The sequence below is a fragment of the Cnephaeus nilssonii genome, assembly GCF_951640355.1.
Source record: "Cnephaeus nilssonii genome assembly, chromosome: 16".
In the NCBI taxonomy this organism is placed as follows: Eukaryota; Metazoa; Chordata; class Mammalia; order Chiroptera; family Vespertilionidae; genus Cnephaeus; species Cnephaeus nilssonii.
Window position 1 is genome coordinate 19,152,640 of NC_137087.1, and position 16,187 is coordinate 19,168,826.

At 39.4% G+C, this 16,187-nt stretch overlaps 2 protein-coding genes across 7 annotated transcripts in view; one reads left to right on the top strand and one right to left on the bottom strand.

Moving 5' to 3' along the window:
* Positions 1 to 1,175: 1,175 nt before the first annotated feature.
* Positions 1,176 to 13,320, bottom strand: ANAPC16 (anaphase promoting complex subunit 16). Of its 2 annotated transcripts, none has more exons than XM_079793306.1 (4): positions 13,217 to 13,320; positions 8,488 to 8,656; positions 3,116 to 3,190; positions 1,176 to 2,388 (listed from the first exon to the last, which is right to left on the bottom strand). In XM_079793306.1, the coding sequence occupies exons 2-4, from the start codon at positions 8,627 to 8,629 to the stop codon at positions 2,273 to 2,275; spliced, it is 333 nt and encodes a 110-aa protein (XP_079649432.1). In that variant the 5' UTR covers positions 8,630 to 8,656; positions 13,217 to 13,320; the 3' UTR covers positions 1,176 to 2,272. The 2 variants fall into 2 exon arrangements, with proteins under 2 accessions (XP_079649432.1, XP_079649433.1); XM_079793307.1 differs by lacking the exon at positions 13,217 to 13,320 and adding an exon at positions 9,184 to 9,278.
* The window catches only part of ASCC1 (activating signal cointegrator 1 complex subunit 1), a 107,177-nt gene continuing 104,023 nt past the window's right edge, over positions 13,034 to 16,187 (top strand). For 2 of the 5 annotated variants that reach the window (XM_079793298.1, XM_079793301.1), the window contains exons 1-2: positions 13,034 to 13,148; positions 15,031 to 15,174. In XM_079793298.1, the coding sequence (XP_079649424.1) occupies positions 15,063 to 15,174 (112 nt within the window). In that variant the 5' untranslated portion in view covers positions 13,034 to 13,148; positions 15,031 to 15,062. Of the gene's footprint in view, positions 13,149 to 13,300; positions 14,898 to 15,030; positions 15,175 to 16,187 lie in introns of those variants that run through there. The other 3 variants (XM_079793302.1, XM_079793299.1, XM_079793300.1) reach the window with 3 other exon arrangements.

The following is a 16,187-nucleotide window of genomic DNA, read 5'->3' on the forward strand; positions in this document are numbered from 1 at the left end:
ATGCAGCATCGTGCATCAAAAATAATCTCAGCTTTGGAGTCTGGCAGACTTTGAGTTCAAATCTGGCCTTGGCCATGTACTTAGCTAGGCAGCCTGGGCAACTAATGCTCCCTCTGAGCTTCAAGTTCCTCTTCTGTATCAGGGGATATTTCATATCTTGCAGTGTCACTGAAAGAATTATAATTAATGCCTGTGAGTGACTGGCACATAATGAGTGCAGAGATGACAGATGAGCAGCAAGGTCTGTCTCTAGGGCCAAAGCATGGTAATTGGAGTTGTGGATGATGAAACATAATAACCAATGAAAGGTGCAGAGAGGGAGGGGCCACTTAAAAACACAGCGAGGGTCTCTTTCCTGGCGGCACTCAAGTAGAAGCTGAATGATCACCGTGAAAGGTGCTTCAGAAAGCATCTCTGTTCAACCCTAGGATCTCTTCAATTTCCAAGGTCAGAAAAAGAAATGTCCCATTTTTTTTTTTTTTAATCCTCACCAGAGGATATTTTTCCCACTGAGTTTTAGAGAGTGGAAGGGAGAGGGAGAGAGAGCAACATTGATGTAAAAGAGAAACCAAACACTCCCTGACCGGGGCCAGGGTACGAGGTACATGCCCTTGACTGGAATTGAACCTAGGACCTTTCAGTCTGTGGGCCAACGCTCTATCCACTGAGCAAACCCGGCCAGGGTGGAAATGTTCAATTTAAAGAGAAAAATTTTGTAAGTTCAAATACCAAAGGGCAAAGACGAGCTAGTACAGTGTCTGTGTTGTACAATTATACAAATGAAACCAATGAGAGAAAATTAGTGATTGCTTCTAAACTGTCAATGAAACTATGATTTAAAGGTTTACTGCAGTCTTTGTATTTTTATTTTTTTTCTTTGGTAATAATTCACATGATTGATGCTAAGAAGTACATTAGGAAACTCAGTGGTTTTCAAATATGGAGCTTGTTTGGGTTGAGAAATTAATATGAAACAGATGAGCTTTTGGGGCTAGTAATTTTTGTGCTCTGATATGCTTTAGAGACAATAATAGTGGGCTGAATTATCAATCAAGTGGAATCAATTCCAGTTCCAAGATTTTCTTCTGCCTGGGCTCTGTGATCACGAGTAGGTCTTTACCTTCTCTGTGCTCAGATTCCTTAGTGACTCAATGAGGTCACCTCCTCCCTGTCAGGTAGTACATGTTAAACATTTTGAACTCCTGAGATTAGGGCCAATTGCTACTGGGATTATACTTATTCATAATTAAGCCACTCTAAGCAGGTCAGGTACAAGTTATTAATGAGGAGAAAGGCAAATGTTTCTGAGGCAAAATTTGCATAAAATCTAATAAAATGATTCTCTTAATTGTGCAGTATCGACCTGGGCTCTGTGAGGGAGAACAAAGGATAACTTTTAGCTTTCCAGATTTTCCCCTATTATAATATAAAAACCTACTTAGATACTGATAAGATAAATTCATGTATTTTGTAAAGACAAATATTCCCATTTGCTTAGGATAAATGGTTTTCAGATTCCTGTCTTATAAAAAATAATCTGACCTCTGCCCCCTGGCCCCAATCTCTGAGACTTTGAAAGGATAAAGAAAACCAATTTGGAGCTCGTTCAAAGGATTTATTTGCCACAGAACTGCTTGAGCCCACCAACAAGAGGAACTCAGGATTTCTGTGTTTAAAGGATTTTGCTCACTGCTTTATTCTTACAAGTGCTTCAACATTCAAAAAACAATTCTTTTGCCAGCATTTGGCATGTCTAAAAGAGGTTAGAAAAAGTTAGAATCTATAGAATTAAATGTCTAAAAATAGAAAAAACCCTAAACATTTAAATATGCCTCATTTAGACAGGTCCTGAGTAGAAATCACATTCATCAGCAAAACAGAACGTTTTACGTCAGAAGTGCTGAATTTTACAACTCCAGATCCTGACCTGGGCTTGACTTGTGAGTATTGCACCCACTGCACGAGTATCAGGAGAGAAGCCATTCCGTTGGCTAATTCTGGCTTGTGACCTACCCGGCTTGCAAAGTTTTATAACTCTCTTAAACCCAAACCTCCTGGTTCTCTGATGCCGACTGTCAACCTAATTCTCAGTGTTTTTTAAAACAAATAAAGACAAGTTTTCCCTGCAAGATCACACATTTAAATACTGTTGTTTGTGAATAGATACAGAGAAACTAAGTATTGATGAGAATTAACAATTCAGCAATGGAGCTGTGAACTCTGGCTGGCTCTGCACTTGCTGTGCATACCAGGGGTGACCGTCCAGGCAAGGTCAACATGAAGAGGGTGTGAACCCCAGCAGCTGCTCAATGGGTTTAAACCGCCACTCATCTGCCTCCAGCTCTTCTACCAAACCAGCTAGTTTTTCCATCCGAGCAACTTGCTGATCTGTAAAGAGTTAAGGAGGTTATATATAATACAACGTATTTCCCATTAGACAGTCACCAACTACCAACATGATGATTGGTTTAAAAGTAATTTCTACAAGGAGTTTTCCCCTCAATATTCTAGTAATGGAGTCTTATTCTATGTTGGTCAGAAGACTTAATCTTAAACAAACAAACAAACAAACAAACAACTTACCCTGCATGCCATAGTGACGTGTACTAAAAGCCTAGGGTTACAGGCAATTGCAGCTTTCCCCCCCAACATTATGCCTTCAATGGTGAAATGGTCTGGTCGGGGAACATAGTTCCCTGATGCATAAATGAAGGCCTGGTAAGGCATGATGGGACAGAAGAGGTGCTGCCAGGATCTTAGAGTCCAGCAGACCATGAGGTATTACATAAATACTTGAAAACGAAGATGATGGTAAACCAGTGGAGAATAACCGTAAAGGAAGTTTTCAGAGAGGAGAGGAAAAAGCAATTTAAAAGTAGGAAGCATTAACTCCCCTAGAAAACTAACCCTAAAACTTCAACTTTAAGCTTTAATGAGGACATTATGTCTGGATTATGGCTGTAGAATGTTTTTGTTGCAGGTAATTTAGAAAGTCCACTCAAACAGCCCTGCTGAATTTCAAGAGTTTGTCACAAAGTACACCAACCTTTATGAATCCCACCCCCGCCCTGGAAATTTATTCTCATAGTTAAGTACACAACACTCATGTGCTTACCATGTTTTACCTGCTTCAGTGTAGATGCCACCTGATAGCTGAAAACAGATTCACAGAGAAATCTCTCAGAGCCATCTACAAACGAGAGAATTAAAAAGTTTTAATCTGCTTTACGGGTTTTAATGCTCCTGTAAACCAAGTAAACATGTCCCTTCTTTTCCCTGCTTTTACATTCAGGGTCTACTTTTCAGTGTTTACAAAGAGGGTTTCTGTTTCATTTAGAACTAACACTGCTCAGTTATAAAAGCTATTTCCATACCTAGGATATTAAAATAGTTCCTCTACTTGTTTAAGAATTTAAAAATAGTGTTTAAAAAAACAAAAACAAGAAACCTTAGTCTGACGTCCTGGTCAGCATTTCTCCCCTCCCAACCCAATGGTTTCCTAATGTTCTCCTGTTCTGTGTGTCAGGCAAACACTGACAGCTGACACGTTTGGCCATGTAACCACTGTGCTATCAAAATACAAAGGTACACCAAAACGTGAACTAATTTTCATTCTAAGAAGTCAAGCTGAGGGAAAAATAGCTGTTGTTGTTTTTCAGTATATCAAATTACATCACTATGACCATGACAAAACACTGCTGGGAAATTTCATTCTGTCAACGCAAATTGTAACCTTGATTTTCCCACTGAACCAAAACATTGCAATTTGGATGGCGATAAGAGTACAGTGCAATTTTAGAACCTAGCACTGTACTGGTGCCAAGAACTGGCAACAAGAAGGTAGCTAACTCGGTCACCACAGCATTTGGAAGATGATTGTGAAATATAACTTAGTTCATGTTATTCCTTGTCAGGCAGGGGCTGATACAGCAAAACACACCCCAAAAGACATAGAGCTCATGTAGGAAAACGTGACATTTACAAGGGTAGCTCAAATCACTTGGGGAAAGTACTTTTTTGCAAAAATCCTAAAACAAATGGAGGCAGGGGACACAGTTGTCTTTTTTTTTTTTTTTTTAAATAGTTTATTGATTTTTTACAGAGAGAAAGGGAGAGGGATAGAGAGTTAGAAACATCGATGAGAGAGAAACATGGATCAGCTGCCTCCTGCACACCCCCCACTGGGGATGTGCCCGCAACCAAGGTACATGCCCTTGACCAGAATGGAACCTGGGACCCTTCAGTCCGCAGGCCAATACCCCATCCACTGAGCCAAACCGTTTTGGGCCAGTTGTCTTTTTTTAGGTGGTAGTTCATGTCAGCACTACTTGGTGTCAAGCTCTCAGCCATCAATCACAGGTTGGTGCGTCAGCCAGGTATTAAGTGATAAGGAGTTAGGACTAACACATTCTAGCTTCATGCTGACTTTTACACAAGGCAGACCTTATTTCAGAAGTCATGGTAAACAATAAGAAACACCACGGATATTGTGTCCAGATGGCTTGAATATACAACCAAGAGGGCTTCTTTTGTCCAATATTCAAAATTGATGCAAAAAAGGAAAATATAATTATTTTCATAAAGTGATGTGCAGTTTAGGGAGAGTGCTACATTCTTTAAATTCAATCTCTTTTCTACATATTGTGCTATATGGGATACGATCCGATCTTCCCCTCCCACTCCCAGTCCTCTGTCTGAATGTAAGTCATCTATGAGCAGATCATCTACACTGAGCAAAAAAAAATTTTTTTTCTCCAATTAATTGAATATTATACTGACTGTCCAGTTTAAAGATCTAGGTAAGCTAAAGATATCACTGAGTTTTTCAGATAATTGGGCAGTGAGTAGCTATAAATTCCACTATGGGAAGGGGGACTGTGTGAACATTTGACGACAATGATGCAATTTATTATGGCTCTTCTGTGTAAATATACCAGTGTTCATTATCTTATTCATACCCTTGCTTAAAAAGTCAAATTATAACTGAAGTTTTATTTTAGAAAGAGCAAAGCATAGAGAATTAGAGCTCAATTCTCAGGTGGTTTGAATCTGAACTATATACTGAGCTTTAAGATCTTAAACAAGGCATTGGGGATTATGAGCTATAAGGATCAGGCCAAGATGTATTTGGAATGGAAACTCTTGGAAGTGTTACCTTCTACTTACATTCAATCACTGGTGCTAGCTATTAGGATAAAATGCTGCCCAGTGGGTGTGGCTCAGTGGTTGATCTTTGACCCAGGAACCAAGAGGTCATGGTTTGATTCCAGGTCAGGACACATGCCCAGGTTGTGGGCTCGATCCCCAGTAAGGGGTGTGCAGGAGGCAACTGATCGATGATGTTTTTCTCTCATTGATGTTTCTCTCTCTCTCCCTTCTTCTCTCTCTAAAAATCAATAAAATGTTTAAATTATAACATTTGCATATTTCCCTTGGTAATCAACTTCAAAGGATGTAAGCTAATGGATGTAAAAGGATGTAAGCTAATCTTTCAAAGAGGCACTCTATAGGCTTTTGCCGCTGTCTATGCCTCTAGAATACACTTTTGCTGATTTGCAGCTCTGTATTAACCACAAAGTCCACTGCTCCTCAGCCACATCCTATTAAGTGTGATATCTGTACTAATCTAAAGACTGGAATTTCTCCAGAGAGGAGTCAGCCTGGGGCAATCTGTCTTCCATTTAGAAATTGTAATCAAACCCTTTGTAACACACCAAGTAGCAATACGTCAGCTTTCCTCTTCAGAGACAAGCAAAGGTTATAAGTACTGAAAAGTTCAGTAAACTGCCCAAATCTAACACCATTGCAACTCCAACAAATAGGATGCTAACAAATTCATTTAAAAGTATATTACCTCACAACAGGAAATTAGACAATGTCAGATAATTTATACTTCAGTAGCCTACAATGCCACTAAAATTCAGCCACTTCTGAGCAGGAAGGCTTACTAATAACTGGGTGAGGACAATTTGGTCAAGGGCAGGAGAACGCTGAAAACTGCTGTATACTGCTTATGTGGTACTGCTTATCAGGGGGCAAGTAGGCACACAAAAAAGTTAATTCACAAGGTTAGCTACAGGTTAATTGGGTTTATTATCCTAGATTTAGGAGGATACAAGATCAAACTGAACCTGTTAAGATTATAAACAGCATCCAACCTTTGTTTGAAAAGGCAACTCTTTTTACTCTATTTTCATATTCAACTCTTCTTACTCTATTTTCATATTTAATTAAACTACTGTAAGAAAAATGGTTTGATACATGGTAATATTAATTGCATAACAGTATCACCTGTAAGAATGGTAAAGATGGCTTTCAAATCTAACATCTTTATTAACTCACATTTAGGAGTATTCTTTTCAATTTAACATTCTTTTTAAAAAACTATTTTTATTGATTTTAGAGAGAGAGGAAGAGGGAAAGATAGAAACAATGATGAGAGAGAAACATTGATTAGCTGCCTCCTGCATGCCCCCTATTGGGGATCAAGCTGGCAACCCTGGTATGTGCCCTGACCAGAGAATCCAACCTGTCAGGCTCAATTTAACTTCCTTGATTTGACCAGGACAGTTCAGGGATTGCCATCTCTAATTTTCCATATTCTGTCCTTAAGTGTAAGCAGCTTTAAAATATGGGTGAAACTTTATACTTAAGAATAAAAACTGTGCACTGTGAATTTAAACTTAATTCCTCCTACACTAGAAAGCCAACACATTCCTCCATAAAGCACACTGAGATTGAATAAAAATGGATAGAGCTGTAATTTGTTAGAACATCAACATTCAGACTAATCTCAGAAGCCTTTCTTCTTTTAATGTTTCTAAGTAATCTGATGTATACTAACAAAGAATGCTTATAGCTTTGAGACTAAGGAGGTATCTCCAGTATTAAATTCCTCCCATAGCCAGAATTTAAATGACTTCAATCTTAGAGTCTGCTGTTAAACATTGATTCCTCGTCTGTTGCTATAAAACTCATTAAGCAATTTAGTTTTTTTGTTGTTGTTCATTAAGCAATTTAAATGCTTTCAACTTTTGATTTGTTTTGTGGGAAAGTTGCTTAATACCAGGTCTCTGCTATGTATAACCAAAGTCACAATATACTTTCAGTGCCAAATATGGTAAGGCCCCAATTAATACCTCCAGACTCAATGACACTAACTTGAGTATTTTGTTAACAAAACTGAAGAAAATGAAAAGGCAAAGACACAAGTACAGACACTTCAGATGTATCACTACGTTACCCTACCATCTACTTCAATAATCATGATTTGAATTAATTCTAGAAAGCCTTATGGTCCCAGTCTTTCCATATTTTCCTGCCAAAATGATTCTTCTATTTGCCCTGGCTTAATCCAAAACTTCTTATGATACCTGATATAAATGAATAAAGATCACCCCTGGAAGCCAACTACTAACTACAGTTTGTAACTTTCTCAGAGACATTTTCAGATTAAATATATTGACTGAAATTTGCAATATTTAAAACAAAAAAAATCAATAAATAATTAAGCACAAAAGTGCTAGAATCAAGTAGATTTTGAATTCTTGATAGGTTCTTTGTTGACTTTTCCCCAAATTATGATAAATAGTATAATAGTTAAGGATCATTTTCATGAGACTCCCCTGGGTGTTAGTCAAAATAAAGATTCCTGTGCTGCACCTTAGACGAATTCAGAATCACTAAGGGTGGGCCAGAAATGGGGACTTGAATAAGCTCTTCAGGTCATTTTTATGCTCCCCATTAAGAATTTATTGGTGTAGCTCTTAAGCGACATGAATCTGATGAATTCCAGGTACCAATGCCATTTCATGCTTCCAGCCTGTGCCCTGATCTTGCCCAGCCAGTTTGCAAATATGTGCTGAATAAGATGGCGGGTAGTATGATGCAAAAATCCAGCTCCAGTGCTAGAAAAACCACACAGCCCTGCCTGCAGTGGGCCAGCACAGTCACCTTCACCTGTAACAGTGGTATATTACTTCTGATTTCCTCAGAACCTCTTTGATGGGGTTAACCTAACTTTAGATTAACGATATAAGACAAAATTTCTCAAGCCTACTAATCACAGGGAGACAAGCTGGTGCTAGGATAAAGCAAACTGGAGCAGGAGATCAAGAGAACTTGTGGTTCCAGTGCTTACTTTGTCTTTAACATGGGCAAATCACTTGAACTTCCCCGGGTCTAAATAACTCTAGATCAGTGGTCGCCAACCAGCGGCCCGCGGACCACTGGTGGTCCATGAGGCCCGGAAGGTTGGCAACCGCTGCTCTAGATGACTTCCTTGAGTTCCAAAGTCTTTTTCAGCTCCAAAGTTCTGATTCTGGAGATTTGTGTTTAAAGATATTATTTTGAAATAGGGACAAAAGATGAAATGTGGAGCTGAAAAAAATCAGGGCAAATTCTTCTAATCCACTGAATAGCATCTTTACAATTAACATTTGTTGCAGGTCTGAATCCAATTATCAGCAAAAAGCAGCCTGAGCTCACCTTCTAACATCTCCCCAGCGCCTTTGGGGTAGGTGAAAAGGGCCTTCCGTGGTGGGGCAAGGTCTGAGACACTGAAACCAGATCCACTGACAGAACTTCCGCTGACCCCACCGGCTGAGGAGGACGATGAAGAGGCTGCCATTTCCTTCCGAGCAGAATTCTCACTTCACTGCAGAGAAAGTAAACAGCAATTGGCATGTTTATGGGAGTGAGAGCGACAACATTTCCTTCTAGCTGCCATAAAAGCCAGCACAAGTTTAGTAAAGAATTGGCTCCCCCTTTTTCTACCCTCCACTCCTACAATCTTTTATTGAGCCTCAGGCCAAAATGTCACTCAGGATTTTAAGTGAAGATATGTTTATTCTTAGTTTTTCTACTTAAAACACTATTTCCTACCATTAGTAAACTGTTTATGTCACTTGGGATTGACTGTGGTGATTTATGGGTTAAGAAGGGGTGACAGGGCCAGGCCAAGGTAGTAATTTGACTGAAGAAGTAAATTAGATGAGGATAAAACAACCATGCCTCATCGGACAGTTTGTCTTGGATACATCCTGACCAAGCCACAGCAAAAATTCACTTATAAAATTTTCCAAATAAAATTCCAGAATAACACTGTGTTCTGTTCCCAAAGAAGGGGATGGTTAGGAAGTACATATTGGCCCTTTTATTAAGAAGTAAAAAAAAAAACCCAACCTTTTTATCCAAGTGTAATATGCAAGTTGATCACTTGGTGGCGTCCCAAGACTGGAAAAAAATAGTTCAGGAAATGATTTCAGAATTCATGGCCTATTAGGAATAGAGCAGCTATTGAGTGTTTCATCTGTTGCCATATCAATAAAATAAAAAAGTCTAAATGTAAATGAGAAAATCTCCACTGAACACACTACTCATTACAAAATAAAAATACTTTTACCATAGAAACTTATACCATACATTCACAAAAGATTCTAAAAAGTGTGTTTTCTTTAAAAAAGTCTAGTATTATGCTAACAGAACTCTCTGCAACTATTAGTGTTTTAATGCCCTACTTCTGCCTGTCCAACATGGCAGCGACTACCCTCATAGTGGTTATTAAACTAGTTGATTGAAAAATTGTATTTTAAATGTTATTGAATGCTAATTGAAATTTAAATAGCCACATGTGGCTAGTGTTTACTGTATTGGAAAGTACAGCTCTAGTATTTAGACTAAAATGACTTTGAACTGTATACTTGAAAATGGCTAATGGTTAATTTATGTTATGTGAATTTTGATTCACATAACATAAAAAAAGATAAAAATGACTTTACCTGGATTTTTAAAATGAATTCCCTTTTTTAATGGCCAGAGAGAATTTTTGCTAAACTTTTTATTTTGCTAGTTGCAAAAGGAATACATTCGTTATAAAAAGTTGAAATGTATTTATTTTTACTGAATTTATTGAGGCGACATTGGTTAATAAAACCATACAGGTTTCAAGTGTACAACTCTATAACACATCATCTGCATGCTGCATGGTGTGCACACCACTCAAAGTCAAGTCTTTTCCCACCACCATTCATGCTCCCTTTGCCCAGTTCTACCTCTGAAACTTATTTTTGGAAAAAAATTTTTTTTTTTAATGAGGAAAAGCTATACAGATATAAATCCTATATATGCATAATCCAGTTTCCTAGCAAGGGAAATAATATACTGTGCATTTCTGAAAATCTGGATGTTCTGTTTCCTTAATTTTGTGATTATGATTTAAGGTTGTGAGGGAAAGCAGGCCTTAGTTTCTGATTTCATTATATGTCTATAAGTAATACTGATTAATACTGCAGTGGGATATGGGAACAGTAAGGCAACTGCTATAATTAGAATGTCAGCCCATTTAAAAATGCAAACTGACTAATGACATTTCAACCTTGTATTAGGTCACTTTTCCTTTTTTCCTCTGGGTTCTGTAACTTTCCAAATTGTATTCATATTCATAGAGGCAACACCTTTTGAAGTTAGATTCATATCCAATCCCTTGGACCACACTAGCTCAAAACACAGCATGACATGTTTAAAAATTCTTTTTAGATTCCTGTTGGGATCTAAATAAAGTATACAGACAATTTAGCTATCTTTTGGAGAGTAGCTCAGTCTTATTTCCCATGAGTTCAGAAGAGAACCCACTGTGAACTGTTTACTAGTATATATCTCACCTAAGACTTAAACGCTAATCTTTTTCCTACACCTTGACATAAGCTTCAATCAGTTGCAAATGTAAGGGATACTTTGTATTTTATTATTTTTATTTTACTTTTATATATTTTATTGTTTTTTTACAGAGAGGAAGGGAGAGGGATAGAGAGTTAGAAACATCAATGAGAGAAACATCGATCAGCTGCCTCCTGCACACCTCCTACTGGGGATGTGCCCACAACCAAGGTACATGCCCTTGACCGGAATCGAACCTGGGACCCTTCAGTCCGCAGGCCGACGCTCTATCCACTGAGCCAAACCAGTCAGGGCGGGATACTTTGTATTTTAAAATCCAGTTGGTCAGTAGAGCACTCAAGCTAACTGCCAGAGTGCAGACAACTTCAAAAGCAAGACACAGTGTGACTTCTAAATTGAATATAATCAAAGAAATTCCCTTCATCCTATTTTTTTTTTCCAAATTCAGAACAACTAGCATTCAATACACAAAACAACAGGGTTAAAAATTAGAGTGCAGAAATAGCACAAAGCTAACTTTAACATAAATAAGCAGTTTTCTGCTGAGGTGGGAAGATACACCTAAGTTCAAACTTTAACGAATTAGGTTAAATTTTGAATGGTATCAGCAGGTGGTAACAGAGTTAAAGTGAAACTAACAATAAACCCAAGTTTGAATGGCTCTAGGCATTATGATCACCAGAACCAAACATAATGCCTGGTCTCTACTAAGTAGCTGTTGGTTTAAATAAATGTTTACTACATGAACTAAACATTTCACAGGAATCATAAAGATTCCTTAAAGGTCATCTAATACAACTCCCTCATTTTATAAATGATCAAACAAAACTGAGGTATAGAGACTTTAGCTTATTTGCTGTGACATTTTTTGAGCAATGGCTTTGTTGGCATGTCATGTGTCATGTGAGAGGTGAAATAGCATAGTGGTTAAGAGCTCAGATTCTGGCCCTGGCCAGAGTGGCTCAGCTGCTTGGAGCTTTGTCCATATACCCAAAGGTTTTGGGTTCCATTCCCCTTCAGGGTACACACCCAGGTTTTGGGTTCAAACCCAAGTGCAGGAGGAAACCCATTGATTTTTCTCTTTCAGAGCTCAGATTCTGAAGCTTCTAGGCCTACGTTCATGTCCTGGTTTTTGCTACTTATTGTATAATTCTGCACAAATCACTTAGCCTCTGTTCCTCAGCTGCCTCATCTCTAAAATGGGAATAGTACCTACCTTAGAAGTGTCATGAAGGTTAATATTAACTAAAGCACTTGGGACATTTACAGGCACAGTAAACAATATTATTAGCTCTCCCAAATCACTAATGAATATTTACTCTTGAATCTTTTTTTTTTCTAGGCAGATCTGCTTTTCATACTTACTATGTCCTAATACACTCATAGGAAAAGTTCTAATTCTCTCCATTTGACAATGAGTCAGCAAGCTCCTAGAGGGGAAAGGATCTGCTCAGGAAAAGGAAAAATGCCCTCCATTAATGCGCTTCACACTTTCATTTTAAGGTTCATGATCTTAGAAAGAGTCTTGTGAACTAGAAAAGGAGGGAGTTGTCTTTCTACCTTCAAGTCCTAGCACAGAGTTCTGGTCAAAATGGCCAAGTGGAAAATAATAATGAAAGTCAATTGTAATTGAAAAAAAAAAAAAAAGCACAGAACCTGGATCACAATGTTTCCTGCAGGAATGATGAATAAATAAATGACAGAGCACAGTGCTAGCAGTTCAGCAAAGGTTATGAAGGGGATAGAGGATTGGTTCATCACTGTTTTCTTTTCTTCCTCATTCTGCAAATCTATCTGCCACTAGGCTGCCACGCCCAAAGTAGGTGGCTCGGTAAGATTCTGTTGAATAAATATTGATGAAGTAACCTGGAGTTTGGCCTTAGCAGTGAAGCTGGGACTACTGGCAATGAGGGTCCTCACAGAAGAGCAATGCTATTTTGGGGGGACACAGAATGTTCCTGTCCACACTAAGATGGTTCAGTATTTACTTCACATACGACAGGGATGACCTTGTATTCATAAACTATTTTCCTTCCTAGTAGATTTATGCCTATTTTGTTAAAAAAAAAGATTCCTTCCTTTTGAAAAGGTCTTATTCAAAAGATAGACTCTTAAAGAAGGTACCGTGGTACAACGGCAAATTATTATAAGCAATCAAATTCCATCAACAAATCGTTCTACTGTATCCCACTTAAATAGCTGCATTGCCATTCAAACAGATGCTGCAGCTAAAACCAGGTGGGGTGGAAAGGGCTGAAGAGGGGAGGAGTCAGAACGCCCGAGGTTCCCAAACTAATTCCAAGCCAACTTCTCCCCAACCCCCATTCGGCCCCAAGGGGCCATCGCGCATGCGCCACCGCTAGGCGCGCATGCGTTCTCAGTCGGTCGCGGCCCGAGGGAATTTCCTTTTACACGCCCTCTGCGGCAGGCTCCTGTCTCTCCTAGCTTCTCCTTTTCATTAGTCCCTGAAGGTAGGATCCCAAGGATAAACTCCCTTTCTGCAAAGCTCCTGAGCGTCCCTGAGCCCTTGGCAACTTACCTCAGCGGCTTTGGCACTTTCCCCTTCAGCCCCGCCCCCAGACATCAGCCGGAGCGGCCACGCAGAGAACGACCGGGACGGCGCGCGCGCGCCTGTGTAATGTGGGCGTGGCCTGGGCGGTCGGGCAGGCGCGGAGAACGCACTTCCGGAGAGGACTTCCGGGTCCTTGGTCTTCTCCCCGCCGCGGTTTTTCTGCAGCAGCGGAGTCCTCTGCAGTTAGTTACGTTGACGTACTCCCCTTTTTTTGCTCGCTTTTATGATTCAGGGCTTCAGCTTCGATGTCGCAGGCCTTCTGCTTTCCCCTCCCTCTCCGAACCACCATGAAGCCGGGCAAAATTGGGTGTCCCCATCCCTCCTGAGCGGTTTCGTAGCCCTGGGAAGGCAGATGTAGAGTGTGCTGTCGTAACCCTAACTTCTTCCAGAGGTCCTGGTCTGAGGGCTCGACCTTGGCATTAAAGCCTTTGTGGAGAGCCTTTTATTTATTTATTTTTATAGAGGTCCTGGAGAAATAAGGGTATTACTAATCATGTTCCCCTCTTCTCCATTCAAGTATCTTTTTCTTCTTTGTTACTTCTCACAACACGAAATGTCTCCTTGGTTCTGTAAGCCAACTATCAAAGTGACTTGCTGAGGGGGGCTGAGTATTAGTCTAATTATTAAGGATTAATCTGTTTTCTTTGGAACTTTATTTTGGGCTTCAAGACTAACCCACCTATGTGGTAGGAACATTGGTTGAATTTAAACACAGCCAGCCCATAAGCACCCCTTTGTTTCCTGAATTATTGATTCATTAAGTTGTGACGAGAACTTTGGCTTCTCAGTGAGTGGTGCACAGTTTGTTGGGCCATGGTCTATGGGAATTGGATTCCTCCTCTCAGCAGTGTGTTTCCCCCCCCCCCCTTTTTATTGAATTTATTGAGGTGACACTGGTTAACAAAATTATACAGGTTTTAGGTGCACAATTCCACAAAACGTCATCTGTACACTGTATTGTGTGTTCACCACCCCAAGTCAAGTAACAATGTGTTAGTTTGAAGAATCATGTTGGTTAAGTCATATTTTAACTTTTCATAGGCAACTGGATCTATTTTGGGGTGTATATTTCAAGCACCTCTGAAAGTAGTAGGGGCCTTTCCCCCCCTCTGAGTGATAAGTGTATTAAATATCCCTGATTCTTTTAATTATCGTGCTTCATAGAAAGGTGAAACACTTTGCAAATGGTTAAACACAGAAGGTTGCATTAGGTTAAAGTAATAAACAGACCTCTATTTCTTTTCAAGTCCGTGGACAGGCTGTATATAATGGGTTCAATATCTTTTAGTTACCTTTTTTGGAGTGCTGAATAGTTTACAAATTACTGTCTCCAGTGAGCCAGGAGTGGTAGAATGTAGTGGAAAATGAAGCAATTGACTTAAAACAGTTTACAAATAGGGAGGCCTGATGGAAACAGGGCTGCTTTGGCTTAGGATGTACTGTGAACGGATGCCCAGTTTTGTCCTTTCAGGCCTAAGTAATGATCCACATATAGGGTTTTTCTTTCTTTTTTTTAAAAAATATATTTTATTGATTTTTTTTACAGAGAGGAAGGGAGAGGGATAGAGAGCTAGAAACATCGGTGAGAGAGAAACATCGACCAGCCGCCTCCTGCACACCCCCTACTGGGGATGTGCCCGCAACCAAGGTACATGCCCTTGACCGGAACCAAACCTGGGACCCTTCAGTCCGCAGACCGACGCTCTATCCACTGAGCCAAACCGGTTTCGGCGGGTTTTTCTTTCTGATCGAAAGGTAAGGTGATCATTTATTTTTTTCAGGACTTTACTGGAATATTGTTTGGGAAAGTATCATGGAAGTTCTGCGCCCACAGCTTATAAGAATTGGTGGACGGATTTATAGGAAGAATCCCATTCAAGAACAGACTTACCAACATGAAGAAGAGGATGAGGACTTCTATCAAGGTAACCCTAGTTGCTCTTTGGTCAGATTAGAAGTAAAATGTTCTCTGTATTGTAGAAGCAGTTCTTTGTTTTGTTTCAGTGTGCTGCTCTGTTGTACTGAAATTTGGGATGATTGGCTTCTCATAGCTCTATTTGTGTTGGTGTGTAAGGGGACTGATGTGTTTGAGTGTAATGAGGAGTCTCAGTGGCAGTTCAAAATCTAGTTACATTTCATCTTTCTACAGAGGCTTAAATGTAATAAGGGGCAATTTTAGTTAAGTATTAAGATTAGCCATTAATATTCTGTAACAAAAGTAACTTCCTTTATCTGTAAAGTTGTGAAGTAATATGTATATTTAAATAAATGAGTATATGTAAAGTATTTTATCCAGTGCCCAATAATGTTAGCTGTTATTGTTGTTCCAAATACACAACTTTTATTATGATGTAGGGATAATTTTAGGAGATAAATTAAACAGCCAGTTGGTCAGGCTAATTAACTTGGACTTGGGTTAAATGCATAAATTGGCAGGGTCTTTGAGGTTCTCTGCCTTCTTTTCATTTTGCTTTATAAGCTTTTTCATTGGACCCTAAATCTTGGAGGTTAGTCTCTTCCCTGATGCTCCCCGTGATTTCCCTTCAGCCTTGGGGCCTTTGGGCTCCTTTATTTCACTTTGTCTCTGCTGTATGGAGTAAGTTCTCACAGTATCCCTCCAACTTTATTCACTGGAAGAATTTTATGTCTTAAAACTAAAAACAACTGAGTTGTACATTTTTAAGAGGATGAATTTGTTATGTGAATTACATCTCCATAAAAAATAGTAAAACTTAAAAAAATATAAATATATATTTTTATTTCAGAGAGGAAGGGAGAGGGAGAGAGAGCTAGAAACATCATTAATGAGAAAGAATCATTGTTTGGCTGCCTCCTGCAGGTCCCCCACTAGGGATCGAGCCCGAAACCTGGGCATATGCCCTGACTTGGAATCAAACCCCAGACCTCCTGGTTCGTAGGTCGATGCTCAGCCACTGAG

Excerpts from the sequence above, each read along its gene's own strand:
- ANAPC16 (XM_079793306.1), bottom strand. The coding sequence starts at position 8,629 with ATGGCAGCCTCTTCATCGTCCTCCTCAGCCGGTGGGGTCAGCGGAAGT. Across the intron at positions 3,191-8,487 it reads CGCTGGGGAGATGTTAGAAG|ATGGCTCTGAGAGATTTCTC; the intron begins GTGAGCTCAGGC and ends TCTCGTTTGTAG. Across the intron at positions 2,389-3,115 it reads ACTGAAGCAGGTAAAACATG|ATCAGCAAGTTGCTCGGATG; the intron begins GTAAGCACATGA and ends AACTCTTTACAG.